The 17,912-nt window shown below is 36.1% G+C and overlaps 1 protein-coding gene across 1 annotated transcript in view; it reads right to left on the bottom strand.

The window, feature by feature from the left end:
* Nucleotides 1-16,443, bottom strand: part of SEMA3E (semaphorin 3E) — a 258,176-nt gene extending 241,733 nt beyond the window's left edge. The window contains exon 1 of the mRNA XM_028525862.2: nt 15,689-16,443. Within this exon, the coding sequence (XP_028381663.1) occupies nt 15,689-15,803 (115 nt within the window). The 5' untranslated portion in view covers nt 15,804-16,443. The remainder of the gene's footprint in view (nt 1-15,688) is intronic.
* Nucleotides 16,444-17,912: the final 1,469 nt, after the last annotated feature.

The following is a 17,912-nucleotide window of genomic DNA, read 5'->3' as shown; positions in this document are numbered from 1 at the left end:
CCTTCTTGCTCCACTTGTGCTTTGGTGTGCTCTCTTCTGCTCTATTTTCCTGTCCCTCTCTCTTTGATTTTCTTTCTATCAAACAATCACTTAGCACTTACTATTGTGCCAGGCACTATTCTAAAGGCACTCAAATATTCCTTCTTTCAATCCTTATCACAGTCAGTGGCATAGGCACTGTTATTATTCACCTCTTTGAGTCAAAGAAAAATTTAGTAAGTATCCAAGATCACACCAACAGATTTGTTTCTGCTGCATTCGTTTTCCAAAAGGTGCTTAAAAATGGAAAAAATAACAATGTGCAAAAATGAACCAGTCTGTTTGCCTTGAGCAGCCAGGTAGAAGAGAGTCACAGCCAGAGGAGGAAAATGTTTCGGAAAAACAGCATTTGTCTATTTTTTAAAAGTTCAGCAGAAGGAAAGATTATAAATTAAATGAAATAATAAAGTTAGGAATGGACCCACCCAAAATTATTTAGATGCCAAAGTAAGCCAATCCCAGCTGTTATTCTTTGCTCTGGCTGCCATCCCCAGCAAGAGCAGTATGGGGGAGTGTGGCAACCGGCTGCAGGAGCAGCTGGGCCTATTTGTATAAAAGAAAAAAATAATGAAAGACAAAGGGAAATTTCAGTGGCTAGCAGTGTGAATGGCAACTGGGGGCCTGGCTGGAGGAGTCTCAGAAGTAAAGTGCAGTGGATCTGTCAGCAATGAATCTCTATTCCAGAAACCATTCACAGGCAGAGTGCACCCTATACCAATGCCTTTGCTGGCAAGTTTTATTCTTACCAATGACTATAAATTTTCTCATTTACCAGTATTCTGAGCATTCAAAAATAAAGCAATATCTAGGACTGTGCTAACCATGCAGTGGGTGTAAATTAGCAGACTGAAGGGACAAATGACATTTCTAGTCTAAAAAAATATATTTCTGTTATAATATGTTCACTAAGAAATGTAAAAGCCTTGTAAACATAATTATGTATTCCAAAATATAACTGTATATAATAAAATCCTAGTATTCTATTTATTTTACATTCTCTGAGACCTATGTTATAAAAAGGCATCTAATGTGTTTCAGAGTGATTACTACTTTAACTGCACGTGGACTTTGTCACTGGTATAAATTTCTTAATTTTATTTGTCATTTTTGTTCTTGTCCACTTTTATTGATACTTAAGTCTTGGGGTCTTTTTACTCTCCAGATAGGAAATTTTCTTCTACCATTCTAAATTAGATCAGATTTCAGTTTGGGCATACACGTTTTGGAGCAAGTAAAAAACATTTGGCAAAAGAAATCTGTCAAAAACAGTGCCCAGTACATAACTTTTGTTTTACTTCAGAGAAATATAATGACAAATATGTAATTACATTCTTTTAATTGTAAGCATGATAGACTTAACTGTAACATTTTTCTTCTTCTTATGGTTATCTGCATATTATTACAAGGTAATTTTGCTTTGGGAAATTACTAGAAAATCAAAGTATATTAATGTGTTGAAGTTTAAACATTAACTTCTTATAACTGTAACAATATAGTAAAAAATTGATATTTTTGTGGCTTATAAAATCCATTCTAGTATTTAATAATCTTATCTTCTCTTTTCTCTTTCTTCATCTGGACAAACAAAATGGAAGTATTTTCTGTTCTCTTATTAATGGGAAGACGTGATTTTTAGGTAATTAAGTACATCAGAAACTAAAGTTATATCATTTGACTTAGAAGAAATATTTTTTTCTTTTTGGTTTAAATTTTAAACATGGGTGATATGGCTATTCTGAGAACACAACATATGGTTAACTCAAGTTTTGCAGACCCTTAAACTGCCAGCAAGCTCAGTATTCAAGTCCTCATTCTAAGCAATTATAAAGTGTCTGTCAGATTCCACTACTCTGATGAGAAATGTGTGTAACATTTATGCATTGTGATGATGCCAAACTTGAAATTTCTTTTTTCCCTTTTTTTTTCCTTTTTTGCTTTTGATAAGGAAATATAAGATATATCATTTTCATCCATAATGATACTATTTCCAAAAGAATCATTTTTATTTTCCATTACTTTTCCCCTTTTCTTTAACAAATATATTACTTTTTTCTTGCTCAGAATTATAAAAATGGTTCTGACCAATGCATCTAAGTTGGTTGGGCAATATCCTGCAAAACAAAAAGTCACCAGTTCCATCCCCAGTCAGGGCACATGTCTGGGTTGTAGGTTCAGTCCCTAGTGGGGGTGCATTGAAGAGGCAACCAAACAATGTTTCTCTCTCACACCAGTGTTTCTCTCCCTCTCTTCCTCCCTTTGCCTCTCTCTAAAAATAAAGAGCCCTGGCTGGTGTGGCTCAGGGGATTGAGTGCCAGCCTGCTGATTGAAAGGTTGCCAGTTCAATTCCCAGTCAGGGCACATGCCTGGGTTGTGGGCCAGGTCCCCAGTTGGAGGTGTGTGAGAGGCAGCTGATTGATGTTTCTCTAGTACATCCATGTTTCTCTCTCTTCTTTTTTCCTACCTTTCCCCTCTCTGTAAAAATAAATAAATAAAAGAAAAACAAAAAATACAATATTTAAAAAAAAATTATCAACATGACCCTATCTTCTACATATTTATTTTGACAACCTTACTTTAGTTTCTAAAACTAAAATAATCAAGTGTTTCCTATTTCCATATTTATTTACTCCTTATGATAGTGAGAGACAGTGACAAATGTGTGCATTCTCCTGAATTATCTTTACATTTGACATTTTTGTTTATTTCTATTAAATTCCTCTTTCATGTTAGGTATATTATATTTGTTTAATTTATATGGTGCTAAAAAAGCTTCAAGGATACAACATTGCAAAATACAGTGTCATTTTTTAAGGCTTTTAGATAATAAAATCTTATTAAGATAAAATTTTCATTGGTTCTTTCTGAATTAACTTAGGTTAGAAAAATAAATTGAAAATACCTTATAAAACTAATTATAATTATAAAACGTAATCATTATTCTCCTCCTCATATTATTACTCACAACTATGCTTTTAAAGTGATAAATCCACAAAACAAAGGCAACAACCAAATTATTCATAAACGACCTTCACACAGGGATAAACTGAAAAAAAAAAAACCCAACACTCTGGCTTTTTGTCATTGGTCATTGAAGGCATTCCTCTAAAACAAAGATGTCAGTTATGATTTCATAGTCCTGTCCTTGCTTTCTTTGTTACTAATTACATGCATTAACTGTTTGTCTCTCTTCATAGTTCTTCATTCTAGAAATGAATGAGATGCTACATTGGACATTGGGAGGTCACCACTGGAGCAAATGAGAAGCAAAGTGACTGAAGTGTGATGTTGATTACATAATGACCCAGATAAATTCAAACCACCCTCTGCCAAAGCCTCAAACTGTATCTTTCAATAAAATATGGATATTTTCTGAGTAATTTTAAAGCAGTTCTGGATATCTGTTCAGGGCTTTTATAATAGAAGACCTGAAGCCAAACCAGGATCCAACTTTGTGGAACAGGGCAAAAGAAAAGTATTCTCAACCTTTTTCCCTGACTTCTGAATGCTCCACCATACCCAGCATCTCATTTTCTGAGATCTTTATTTGGAAGCTTTTACATGTGGCATTTGAGAAAGGAGTTAAGATTGGTAATAATAATGCAAATAGAGATAACAATTAAATTCTATACATCAAGTGCAATAGATAAAATAAATTTATTAAGTACAAGAAGTTTGTCAGATTCTAAGGATTCAAACAATAAAATGCAATAAGCTTGCCTTCAAATATTTCAAAATCTACCTGTGAATTTGCATTATTTGTATATTACTTAAAGAAAGTGAGAATTCCTTACAGTAGTGAAGAAACAGGGTAATTTGAGGATAATAAAGAACAGTTCTGATATTATCGTGTGTAGCAGAACTATGAACACAGTGGTCTTCAGTTAATTGGATATTCAAGGGTAACTCTGTTTCAAGGAGGACACAGTGAACTATATACAATGGAATGGCAGTGGGATGATGGCCAGAATGGTGACAAGAAAGCATAAGACACACAGACAATATGCTCATTGCTTCTTGCCCAGACTCCTCTACTCATCTCCAAGACTGAGCTTTGGTTCTCCTTCAACTCTGAACTCTATTTCTATAGCACTGTTAAAGATATATACAGATATATCTTTATGCATATATGTATATATATGCATGTGTGTATACACACACACACACACACAATCTATCCAGAAAAAGTCCAGACATTGTTAATATAAGAGCAGTTTGCACGACATTGATGTAACCTGGCAGCCAAGGAGAGTGGACTGGAATGCACATGAGTGAACAATGACAACTTCACTGTACTAGCAGTCACTGGGGGCAGTAGCTGCCATTGAGTGAACATGTGTACTGTGTGACTGTCACATTCAAAATGACTGGGTGAGTATAGCAACAAATCTTCATCAAATTTTTCCTTAAACTTAAACATTCCTCCTTGGGAATTATTCAGATGATTCAGAAGGCTGCAGCTGTGGGCAACTGGTGATTGGCAGCTTCATCACGACAACACGCCCACTCATGCACCATGTCTTGTGCAGTTTTTTGGCAAAACATCAAATCATGCAGGTGACTTAGGCCTGCTACAGCCCAGATATGGTGCCCTGTGACTTCTGGCTTTTCCCAAAACTAAAATCACCTTTGAAAGAGAAGAGATTTCAGAATATTGATGAGATTCGGAAAATACAATTTGGCAGCTGATAGCAATTGGGAGAACTGTGTGAGGTCCCAAGGTGCCTACTTTGAAAGGGACTGAGGTGTCATTGTCCTGTGTACAATGTTTCTTGTGTCTTGTATTTTCTTCAATAAATGTCTGGATACTTTCTCAACTATATATATACACACACATATATATATATATATATATATATAGTTTGCTTTATTATATATATATCCTGCTTTATTATGGTTTGTCTCTTTTTTACAACTAAACCTTAAGCTTCTTAGAGAACGAGTTGGGGTGGTATAGGTGGTGGGGGGGATGTGGATGTGTGTTAATAAACTTACTTTAGAATAGTTTTAGATTTACAGAAAAGTTGTAAAGATAGTGCAAAGAGTTTCCATATACCTAGTTTCCCCTATTATTAATAGCTTACATTAATACAGTACGTTTGCCATAGTTAATAAACCTATATTAATACACTATTATTGATGTTTAAAGCCCATTTTTATTTAGATTTTTTTAAGTTTTTATCCTAACATCCTTTTACTGTTCCAGGATTCCATCCAGGATACACATTGCATTTAGAAAACTTTTTTTTTTTAATTCTTAAATCTTTAGCATGATTTTCTGTACCTAAACCTTTGAAGAAGCTCTTCAAACAATCATAGAATAAGTGAATGACTAAATGAACAAATATGGCTTAAATAGATACAGATGATTCCAAATCCCTGAAGAAAAAGATCAGGATATATAACAAAGAAATGAAGTGGACCTAATTTCACTAGTCTAAGAAAACTTTTCACTGAGAGATTAAGGAATTCTGAAATGTTACAAAATGTAATTTCAGTCAACCAATATTAGGTGTTTTTTCACCTGAACTCAATGATAGCATAATGTCACACTTTATATCATTAATCATTAAAAAGAGATTTAATTTGTATACTGTTATCAATAGTTCTATATAAAAATCTTATCTACTATAGCCGTGGCTGGTGTGGCTCAGTGCATTGAGTGCCAGCCTCTGAGCCAAAGGGTCACTGGTTCAATTCCCAATCAGGGCACATACCTGGGTTGTGGGCCAGGTCCCCAGTAGGGGGTACGTGAGAAACAACCACACATTGATGTTTCTCTGCCTCTCTTTCTGACCCCATTCCCTTCTCTATAAAAATAAATAAATAAACTCTTTTAAAAACCTTATCTACTATAAATATAATAAATATGGAATAATATAATAGTTAGATATTTATGAATTTAAGTATATTTATCAAGACCAAGGCTGTCATTTGGAAATTTGAATGTTACATCCTTAACCAGGGTGATACAACTAAAGGAGAAAAAATTTAAAAAGATAATATGAAAGTGAAGCTCCTTTGTAGCATCACCCCAGACACTTACCCCAGGGTTTCTCCTGCTGGAGTGTGCATTAAGAATCACTGTCAGGGCTCGTGAAAACACAGAGCCCCAGGATCATTGATGCAGTAGGCCTGATTCAGTAGCTCCCAGGAGAGGCTGATGCTGCCAGGCCTGGCCACTTTGTACAGTGCTGGTTTAACCCCAGCTTCTATCTCCTCTCCAGTTTGAAGAGGAGCAGAAAAAAATCATAAACAACATCATCTCCTCTGCAATTGAATCCTACTAAGCCTTTCCTTTGGTGAATACTATAGTGGCTCTACCTCTTAAAAAATAAGCCTGTATAATTTTATCATTTTGACCATATGTGAAGGCAACAACAACAAAAACAACAAAACATTTTCTTTAGTTTTTTATTAAGAAGATGCTAAATACCCAGCCTTCAATTACAGTCCTTAGGAATGATCTGAATAAATCATTTTATTCTGTCCACAAATATCTTACCAAAACAGTAATCCTTGTCCTCAAAGATCTTAAAATATGTATGTTTTAAAACATACATAGAAATTAAAGAGCATTATAAGTCAACACAATACAATGTCATACATCTCCATGGTACAGTTAAATTTTCTACAAGAAGCACATTAGATAGAAAGCCAGTGTTCATTAGTCCCAGAAGTTCAATGATTTAGCAAGAAAAATTCAGCATAAAATAGGATACGCTGTAGATTCAAACCTAGAATTGGAAATTGTATGCCCATACTCTTTCCACTAGATCATGCTAATAAAATTTGCAGAAGTGTTTTGGAGAAATTAGCCTCACTGGGAGGTCTGGTAAAGAGAGGCAAAGAATTGAAAGGATCTCAGAAAGCACACAGTCCATAATAAACTTTTTGACTCGGGGTTAGGAAAAAAGCAATCAGTGGACATAAATAGCTGCACTGCAGTGCTGTCAGCCTCTTTGACTTTAGTTCCACAGTGTATCTGGAGCTTTGAATTTAAAGCCCTCCTCAGTTCCCATTATTTCCTGGGAGGGAATTGGTAGGAAGGAAAGAGACAGTGTCCCCAGATGACCTCTATTTTCTTCCTCTTTTATCCCCATTTTCTCTGCTGCTGTTCTTTTCTGGTTCTGAAATAAGTCACACCTAAAATCACCAGTGTGACTTATCCTTCAGGATGCTGCTCCTTTGCTCTATGCTGTGAATAAAAAGCCCTGTGCATTCTGGTTTCAATGAATTAAAACTCAAAACTCAGAGAATACAAACCAAAACTGCATAGAAATAGGTTGACATAAGTAATGTTCGAACTTAAGTTTAGCCACAGCATGGATGGCAGAGAGTATTTTCTCCCATTCAGTACCCTAATTCCTTCCCTTTTCAATGCCCCATAGTCCCGTGGCACCTGGGAGCATCATCAGCTTTGCACTAGTGAAATACACTAGACAAAGAGGACAAGTTCCAGGTAGCTCGTAAGTTATTTATTTTAATATTTCATTTCCTAAGTCATGAATTTCAATGCATTTTGAATGCTTAATGACTGTAATTAAATTTTTAAAAATTAAACCATCACATTTTCTTTTCATTGAATTAGACAACAAAAATGAAGTATCACGGGTAAACTGACGACCAATAAATACATATTCAGTAACAACATCTTTTCTTTCTATATTTGGTTTAAGGTGAGGATGAAATAAACACACTTTTCTGGAAGAGAAGCAGGGGAGGAGTACAAGAGGGGAAGATGGTAGTGACACCACAGGTGGGTAATGAACGGATGAGGTGATACGGACAAAACAAAGGGCTTGTGGTCATCACCCAGGAAAGTCAAGTGCACCAAAAAGTGGATTGTCAGGGGTCAGAGGCGAGTGCTAAATAGGTGGAGCATAGAGGTTTTTTAAAAGGGCAGTGAAAACATTCTGTATGATAGTATCAGGATGGGTACATGTCATCATACCTTTGTTCAAACCTGTAGAATGTACACCACCAAGAGTAAACCCTGAGATACACTATGGACTTGGGTGACTAAGATGTGTCATTGTAGGTTCATCCATGGTAACACAGGCACTGCTTTGGCGGAGGCTATTGATCATGGGAGGCTATGTATGTGTGAAGACAGGGGTATTAGGGAAATCTCTGTTCCTTCCTCTTATTTTGCTGGAAAGCTACAATTTCTATTAAAAAAGTCTTTAAAATGTGGAGGAGGGGGAGTACATTTAAAAGCAACATCAACAATAAAAGAACACTGATTACAGATGAGAACTTATAGCTGCTGTTGGGAGCGCATCTGCTGGCCCCAGCCACTTCACTACAATGGCCACTGAGGGACACAGAGGTGAATAGGCAGAGAAAGCCCTAGTCTTTCTCCTAATGTGTGTTTTACCAAAGGAGCCATAAATAGCTGTTCAGGATTCCTTAGTCTCCTTGGTACTCCTCACCCCACCCCCATCAGATTTTCCTTTAAAAACACTGCCCTGAATCATTTTGTTTGAGTCATCTACTCACTTAATAGCATTTATTGAACACCTACCAAGTGTCAGGAATGGTGCTCCACACCAGACGGCTTACCTGTTTATCCAGGATCAGGTAGAATAGAAAGCATTCTTTCACTTTCAAAACAAACAATACCTGCTAGGCCGGTGGCTGTTTGTAGGACACTGTTTAGTTTAACTTTTAACAGTGTAGTCTGGCCTTAGTAATATTAGTTCTTTTGTGCTTCACAAAGCTGGGTCTACAATTACCTTTCTTAGTAACTTGTTTACTTTGTGGCTTTGGTCTGCTGTCTCCAAGGTTCCATCAGGCAAAGTTCCGACTTTAAATTATCAACAAAATTCTACAGTAACTTACAAACACAAGAGATGCCAATATCTCGTGTTCTTTCCAGTCATTTATTCCAACAGGAGCTGGATTCATAAAAGAAACATCTTTGCTTTCAAGTAAAAAAACTGATGATTAAGGATCTTCCCTTGTTTTAAGTTATAAATTAATAATTAACTCATGATTGCTTTTAGGATAAAAAAGGAAAGGAGGGTAGGCTAATTCTCTCTGAATATCTTCTGATTTATTGAAGAACTTAGAAAAAGCTTCTTAAGGGTAAAATTTTTGCCACATTAATTTGTATTATCTCATATAATCCTTTGAGGGTCCCGCAAGTTATACCTTACCCCATTTTAAAGATGAGAAGGTTATACTCAGAAAAGATAAGTGAATTGTTCAGGTCACGCAGCCAGAAGCAAGACTCACTTTAGGCATGACTCACCCAAAGTCTAGAATGCGGCAGTGTTTTGTATCTGACACCTGGGCCTACACTCCCTGCTGTGTGTACTGTGCCAAGGCTTCGAGCTAAATCCTTGAGAGAGAGCAGTGAGAGCTACACGTTTAGTTACCAGGGATAGAAGTGGAAATACATTTCTAAAGCTCAGAAATCAGGCAAATCATGTATTTCTCTTTATTTTTTTTCATACTAGTAGCAGAGGCAAGATTACCAAGAAAATGGGACAATATAGTGGGAATATGTTGTACTAGCCATTAGCACTAAGGCTGAAAACTTCCTGAGTCATCAATCACACCTGGTCCACCACGAGGGCCATGTGAATATGAAATCAAGTTATCAGTTCCACAGACATTTCCATTCTTGAAATCACCACATTCTTTGACAGAAAATGTTCTGTCAATATCACAGATTATAATACTTGGTTCAAATGGGATATTAACACATCCTTTACACTCATAGTCCAGAAAATCCTGCCTATAAAATATCCAGTCTTGTCATTACCATAATTATCATGAACATAAAAATAATGCTTGCTTAAATTAAGTGTAAGAAATAACTAATGACTTTGATAATTTTTATGCTTCAAATGGTACTTAAAACCACACTGTGAAAAAAACGTTATTAAAATAATCATTACCCTTTGTATAATTTATATAATATTCCAAAATGTCAGATATTGTGCTAAAGACTACTACCAACATTGAGCTCTGTCTATTGAAACTGAGAAAATAATTTAAACCTTCACTCTGCACCTTTTTAGGAAATGTTTAAGTCATATAACTTCAGTTATGTTTTGTTTTCATTTCTTTGAGAATGCATTTACAAGGCCACTTGAGCACTGCCGTGGCTCTGTATGATGGGGCATGCATGCATGCATAGTGCCATTTCTGGATTCCTGCAGACTAAATTCCTCTCCTAAACCACAGACTAGTGTTACACACAAAGATAAAGGAGTAGTCTTTGCAGGCTCTCCCACTAAGAATTCCCAATGATGAGTCCAGCAGATAACTGATGAAACAAAACTGGCTGGGCTGATGGTTCACAACAGTTTTCACCAGCAATGACCAATCTGATGCTTGATGCCTTATTATGTGGTTGTGGAACTGAGGCCACTGAGTGATCTCATCCCAGACAGAAGAGGCCTCCTTGATGAAATGCTCTTAGGCTAAACAACCAAATAATAGGACAACACACATTTTTGAAAGAACATTTCATTGTAACAAAATGACCATTGCATATATTGATTAGTCAAGAAAGTATTGGTTCTTTATTGTGTATGGAACAGTGTCAAAATTTTTAAGAAATGATTTTATACGATTAAATTATTCTTCCATCCAAAATTGGCCTGGTTCATTCATTTACCAATTTCACTTACTGCTTTTCTTAACTCTGATTTCACCTCACTCTGTTTCTATACTAAAGGGTAACTGTATTCCCAATGTAATACCCAACATTCAGATACAAACTAAAAGACTCATAGAGCCATTCAGGGGCTTTTGTATATCCAGATACACTTCTGTGATGCACAGGCAATATTTGTCTATAACATATATAAAAATACAAAGAATAGCCCTATCCAAAATCCTTATACAGGTGTGTTCTATAGATACATTCTATGTAAACCAAACTCAACAAAACATTTTAATTCCTTTCATTTCACCCAGTGGCTTAAAAATACACACACACACACACACACACACACACACGCACACACACACAGTTTCCCTTACTTAATTCTCAGTGATTCCCCCTAATGAGATCTGGACAGGATGGTTTATATTTTCTTCTGGGTCCTATTTTAACTACTTCCTTTATAAGTGATGCCTCATGACCAGTTTTTAGTTACTAACCACACAGGGATGTGTGACGAATGTCACCATTGACGATACCTAGTTACCACTGAAGAGACAAAGCTATGAGCCAGGTCAGGAAAGACTGGCTTGGTTACCGCCTCTTTTTTACCTGCCCTAGATAGAAAGTAAATGCTACAGCCTCCAGGATGATCATTCAGAAATGCTCTTCTAAAATTCTGTCTCTTTGTTTTCCATGTATATAAATGGAAAAAAATTTAATGTAACCTATAAAGCAAATACGTATAATAAATGAATACATGTATACTTTTATAACAAAAAAATACTGACTGAATTTTGAGAAACACACATGACATAATCATCTTCTAAATTATTATAACAAGAGGTAAAAGGTATGGAAAAGGGGATTTGAGGTGCATGAAATCTATCAAGATAAACCATGATTTTATGCTAATTAGGAGCCACTTCTCCTGTTTTCTATACCACTGACTGATACCCAAACTCATGCCATTCCCAAAGGTTTTTCTCTTTACGTTATACTTCCTTTCAACCTCAGTTATAGCAATCTTTGGAAAACATTAATAATATAATTTTTAGGTTAGAAAATGCTTTCCCAGATATTGGCGCTCCATTTAATTTTTCTCAAAAACCCAGTAAGATATAGAAAGCACCATTACGATCCTATTTTCAACTTAAGGAAACCGAAGCACAATTACCAATAGTTCAGCAGGGGTGTCAAACTCATTTTCACTGGGGGCCACACCAGCCTCACAGTTGCTTTCAAAGGGCCAAATGTAATTTTAGGACTGTATAAATGTAACTACTGCTTAACTAGGGGCAAAGAGCTTGGCGCTGCTGCCAAGGTAGAAACAAGGTGCTGCTGGGCTGGATAAAACAAAGCAGAGGGCTGGATTCGGCCTGAGGGCCTTGTGTTTTCCACCTGTGGATTAAGGGGAAGGACTTCAGCTATAGATGCATCTGACTACAAATTCTGAGCTCTCTGAACAATGGCAATTTTGTATAAAATGCTTATTATATCCATGTAGATGAACACTCTCTACCCTACTTTCTATATGTATGGATATATATTTGATGCTCAAATCTACATTTACAAAGGCAATATATTTTAGGAATGATCTTCTGCCATATCCATACCTTTATTTAGCTACTTTTTCACTGAACATCCTCTGCTTAAGCAGCCATTGGCCTCTGTGCTTGCGTTGTTCTTTATTGGGACTTTGAACACCAACCCCATCTGCCAAGCTCCCTTGATTGAATTTCTGGAGCTTTCCATGTGCATTGGGATTTCTTCTATGACATAGGGCTTTGCTCCTTTGTTGTTTTCTTCTTCCAGCTCCATTACCAAAAAAATTATCTGTGCCTTCCCTGTATAACCTCATTAATGCAGGATGATGAAAGATAAGGTGAGAAGAGACATCAACAGAGGGAAGTGGCTACATCCACCAGAACTCTTTCCTTTGCATTTGTCAGGAGGACCACAGCTATTTTTCAAGGAAATTCTTGGAGTAGAATATTATAAATTTGAATTAATAACATGACTATTACCCTCTTTACAGTATTGGCTATAAAGTTAGCTATATTCTTAAATATTCATAAACTTTTAAATACTTGCCTGATATAGTTAACTTCAACTCACATCTTTACTGAAAATTCTTACAGAGCAGGACAAAAATCTTGACATTGTAATCTCTGCTAGGTCTTTATTTGTTAATCCCACTTATCTTATACCTATAAAATACATTTAAAAATGTGTATTGCCCAACAAGGGTAAATATCTCATTTTTAATCAATTAGTCTTGCACTGTGTTAACATATTTGCTTAAGATGGAGTGGAGTGAAAATTCAGCAAGAAGAGGGAGGAATTCAGTTTCATCCCACTGTGGAAAGTAAGGCAGAAGATGCTCCATATGTGACACCAACTTTCTGCCTTGTCTCCCTCCTTCTCTGTCTTTTCTTCCTTTTAGTCCTAATGGTCTCTTCCCAACCTGTGTTTTAGAACATGCCACTTCCAAAGATAGTGATGGATGGAGAAGAGAGAAAAAGGAAATTGTTGGATTGTTTTTCCCTCTGGACAAATTTTCACATAATTTAACTCAAGCTTTATATATGACTCTTTGGGAAGAGACCTAGGCTTGTGGTCTCAAAGTCATCTTGATAATGGAGGGTATAAGAAAAATGCTTGTCCATATCCCATATGGTATAGAGCACGGCTATGAAATGAATCCTTGGATTAATGCGGTAGGCCACCGCCAGGGAGGTGGGGTCAGGCAGCAGTGCAGAGGTGCTACACTGCTTAACCTGGTGCCTCTTGTTTTGATGTATCAAGCACTTATTTATAACTTTAATGACCTATGTCACCAACTGCTGAGATTTTACCATTACTGATAGGATTTAAGATAGAAAAAGATTATACTCAGAAATATCCTACCCATAGTTTTTAGATACCTCTAAATGTACATTGAATTCCAAAAGGTAGAGTGGTAAATGCGTTCTTCATATTTCATCAATGAGACTGCGTATTCCTGCTCTGACAGTCCATTGCTTCCCCTTCCAGGGGGCATTTGCTACGTTGGGTTGCATCCCCAGTGTGATCTCTTAGCTGACTTTGCTAACTAAACTGCACAAATGAGAACATTCTATTTTCAGGTAACTCTACACTGTCTTTGTATAAAAAGCACAATATTGAACATTCTCAGTCAGTACCATTAAATCCAAAGGGAAATTCTGTGGGAGTTTTCAGTCCCGTTCACACACAGATACTAGCAGTTCTATTTCCACACCATTTAACACAATTCATAAAATCAGTTACAGCATGCCTTTAATTAAGAGAGATTTAGTGAAGGTGAACTCGATAACTATAGTATGCATAGCATTTAGCTGCATTACAGAGTTTTGGTATTCTCCAACAAAGTTATAAACCCTCTAGTAAAATATTAAAATGAGATTATCTTTGAAAATACATTCATATTTATCTGTCAGAAAACAAGAACCCTAATATTGAGGTATAAAAGGTTAATTCTGGGCATAACAGAATGGTATCTTGCCAAAACTGACAGCTTATGTATCTACTTGTGCACATAAGAAAAACAACTCATTTATTATGTTTTTTTCTGATATCCTTATTTATTTGTTCATATTCCATCATGTCAAATTTCTGCATTTTGATATATTTGATCATTACCTCTTAGGAATATGCATTTTGATACACACCATGATACATCTTCCCAAGTCAAAGATGTCTATTAATGCTAAGTACTGTATTTTAAAACTTTACACATTTAGTGCCAATGTGCCTCTTAAATTCATATTACCTACTGGAGAGTGTTATAGAAAATCTATTTAAACTAAAAAAAATCCACAGATTTTAGCTATTCTAAAAATGCAGGATTTCTATAGTTAAAATTAACTGTTGATTGTCCAATAAAAAGACAAAAAGACCAACCATGTCATTTAAAACTGAGACAGGTCTTTCTTTTTGTTTCTCCTACTGATAAACATTATGCCTATATTTTAAAAATACATACTTCTGTTCATTCTACAGTGGGGGGCAATTTGAAAGCTTACACAATTAAAAAATGGTTCTTATGTAATTTCTGTTGTTGCATCTATTATCTGTCTCAATGTATGGTAATAACAAATCCTTCTTTCCTGAAAATTTATTCCAAATTTCTTTTAAATCAGCAAAGTCACTTTCTCAGAGTGTGGGGTTTCGTTTGTTGCTTGTTTCTTTACAGGAAGAATCACCAAACCTATTCATGACTGGCTTTTACTGATCCTGATGCAAAAGCTATCTTTTGATCATTTATTTATGACTAAAAGCTGCTTTAAAAGACATAGTTGCAGAACTAGGTATTTAAGTACTCTGATAGATCAGCAGGTAAGCAATATGAATTTATATTAAAAATTAATGCAAATGAGTAATATCTAATATTTTAATCAATACACATCAGTTTACAAAACTGCTAATAAACTATACTTTTTGCCACATGTAAAAAATTGTAATAATTCAACAAGAAAATCTAATTTATTTCAGATGTTAGTCATTTTAATTACATGATTAGTACTTTGTTATCATGAGTAAGGACCCATTTTGTTTGTCAGGAATTTTCTTTTTTCCTCCCCTCATCCCCATTATGGGCAACACAAAACAACAAAACAATTGCACCTCTACTTCTAAAGCCCTTCCCAGACATCCTTGTTTCCCATAAATTGGTATTTAAATACCAACTGATAACTCAGTCTGTATTCAGCCCCTCAAAGCTATTAACAACCTGATTTCTACCCTCTTCTGTTGTGTCTGCTAATGAGTGAACTTCTCACTAGTAAAACCTAACATTTACAAGATAAAAATAACATCTGTAACTTGGCATGTGATTTTGCTCTACCTTCAGCTCTGCTAAGATGACATGTTAATCAGAGGTACTTTGACTCTTAAGTCAGTTTTGCAATAATGTTTCAGGTGCATTTTAAGGGTCTGTGAAGACCAAAGATCTATGTTGAATGACTATTTATTTATTTATTTACAAAAGGATCTGAAAAGGTGACCTACCTTTATGTGTCAGGCGTAACCGGGGGTGAGTGGTATCAGCTGTGTGACCTCCGGTCCAGAGCTCCAGTAAGTAACCCCACAGGAGCCAGGTGAGAACGTGTCCCGCGGATGCCATACTGCCGCTCACCGTGCAAGCCCTCCGATCCTGAATTTAAGACGGGTTTGAGTTTTACTTAGGACTCCCCTGCGGGGGCGGCGTTGGAGAGGCTTTGTGAGAAATCAAACGCGTTGTCATCAGAGAGCACAGTTCCAAACTGCCATTTGTCAGGCGGTATTTAGATATGCAAAACCTTTCTTTCCCCCGGACAGTTGTTTAGAAGCCGGGAGCAAGAGGACATTCCAAGGAGTGAGTCTTCAGAGCCATGTCCTGCACTCAGTTCGGTAACTACGCCGGTAGGCTCCAGAAGAAACTGTATTTTTTAGTCACTTCTGCAAGCAGTTCATTCAGGAAAAAGCCCCCAAGCACACGCACTGCCTTCCTATCGCTCAGCTCGTCTCTGGCTCCGTGAAGCCTCTCAGACAGCCTCCTGCACTGACTTGCCAAACAGCTAGTTTTAATTCACCTTTCACCTTGCTAATTAAAAACAAGAAGTGCCATTCCCTCTAGGAGTTGCAGGATCCACCACGCAGGGAGGGATGCCGTTCTGTCAGCGAGCTGTGTTTACAGGGAAAGTTCAGGCAGGGTTGAGCAGCGTACTTGCTGTTTCTAGGAAGTGTTTCTGGTGCACGTGCCCTGCTCCCACCTCCCCCTCCCGGTTTTAAGGCCGCGTCACTCCGCGGCAGGAGGAAAGTCAGCGCAGTTGTGATGGGAAAGGGGCAATCAGGTGCGAGAATGGTGTGTATAATAGGGAGGTTATTTAAGAATACATAACAAATAAGGATGTTGTGGCAGGGAGGGCGTTTAAATGCTCGGTCACCAAGAATAACCCTTAAATAAATATTAATTCATTTTAAACCATCAATTTGTCACCGTCTAGTAGTACCCAAATCGTTTTTTTAGCATTTCCACTGATTATTTCACATTTATGGTTCTCCATATTGATTATATCTTACAAATGTTATTTTCAACTCTTGAAGAGAAGTGTATCTCAAGAGCCTGAAAAAAAAGTTATCTGTTGTATAGATGTGGTAGAACTGACAAATTATTTTGCTGAGGCAAATTCTTCAAATCAGTTAAAGCAGATAATAAATTTTATCTCAATTTAAGACTAAATAAATTTTCAAGCAATTTTCTCCTATGTTAAGATAACTAAGGTAAAGCTGACATTTTTTATCCAACAGATCCCAGGAAAGCACGAATTAGAAAACTCAAGATGTGAAATACTTTAGGTTCAACTGCTATGCACTTTCAGAGTTTATTTTCCTAGACACTACTTTGTGTAAATAAGCTTAACACAATAGGTCAACTTTACAATCCACTTTCAATCAATCTTAAAAGCTAAACCAAACACTCTGTAGCTGTTGGCCTGGAAATGAATAGTATTATTTTAAGATATCAATGAACTTGAATAGGTTTTTGATAGTTGAGTTAAATGGTAAACAAATTTTGACTATGATAAAATGTTTTCTTATTCAGTATTTTAAATGATAATGATTAAGGACACTTTTTGAGAGATTTTTTTTAAATCATGTAATTATTACAAAAAGATAATACAGGTTACCCTGATATTTTGCACTATATACATATATAAACAAATGTAGAGCTAGGCATTCTCTACCCATTTTCCTAGGCATGATATATTTTATTACAAGAAGAGCATATTTTGCAAAATGTAAATGTCACTGGACATTATAAATAATTAGATTTCCAAGGCCTAAAAAAGATAACAAATGCTAAACATTTTTAACAGTAAATCGACATGAAGTATTTAGAGACTTTTAACCTGGGGTGGTCACTGTGGGCACTTGCATATTTTAAAAACCAGTCTGATGAGCTACAGAGCTGAAAGTTGTTGTAAATGTGATATATTGTACCTTGGGAATCCTCTTTCACTTTCTTCCACAACTGAAGTAACTAGAAAGTAAATAGCAGCTTTTACATGTATCGTCTAATGGTAAGACTCTGGAAAAGCAAATATAACTTTTATTACAAATATATGGCTACTCTCATACACCTAAAATTCCATCTAAGATTACACAGTGCCCATCCTAAATCAGTAATGTAACTGAGACAGTGTAAGATGTATCCAATTTCATGAGGATATCAAATGCACACCAGTAAATA

Source organism: Phyllostomus discolor, chromosome 10, assembly GCF_004126475.2.
Source record: "Phyllostomus discolor isolate MPI-MPIP mPhyDis1 chromosome 10, mPhyDis1.pri.v3, whole genome shotgun sequence".
Classification (NCBI taxonomy): Eukaryota; Metazoa; Chordata; class Mammalia; order Chiroptera; family Phyllostomidae; genus Phyllostomus; species Phyllostomus discolor.
The sequence above is the reverse complement of the archived record's forward strand: the minus strand, read 5'-3'. Positions and strand labels throughout refer to the sequence as shown.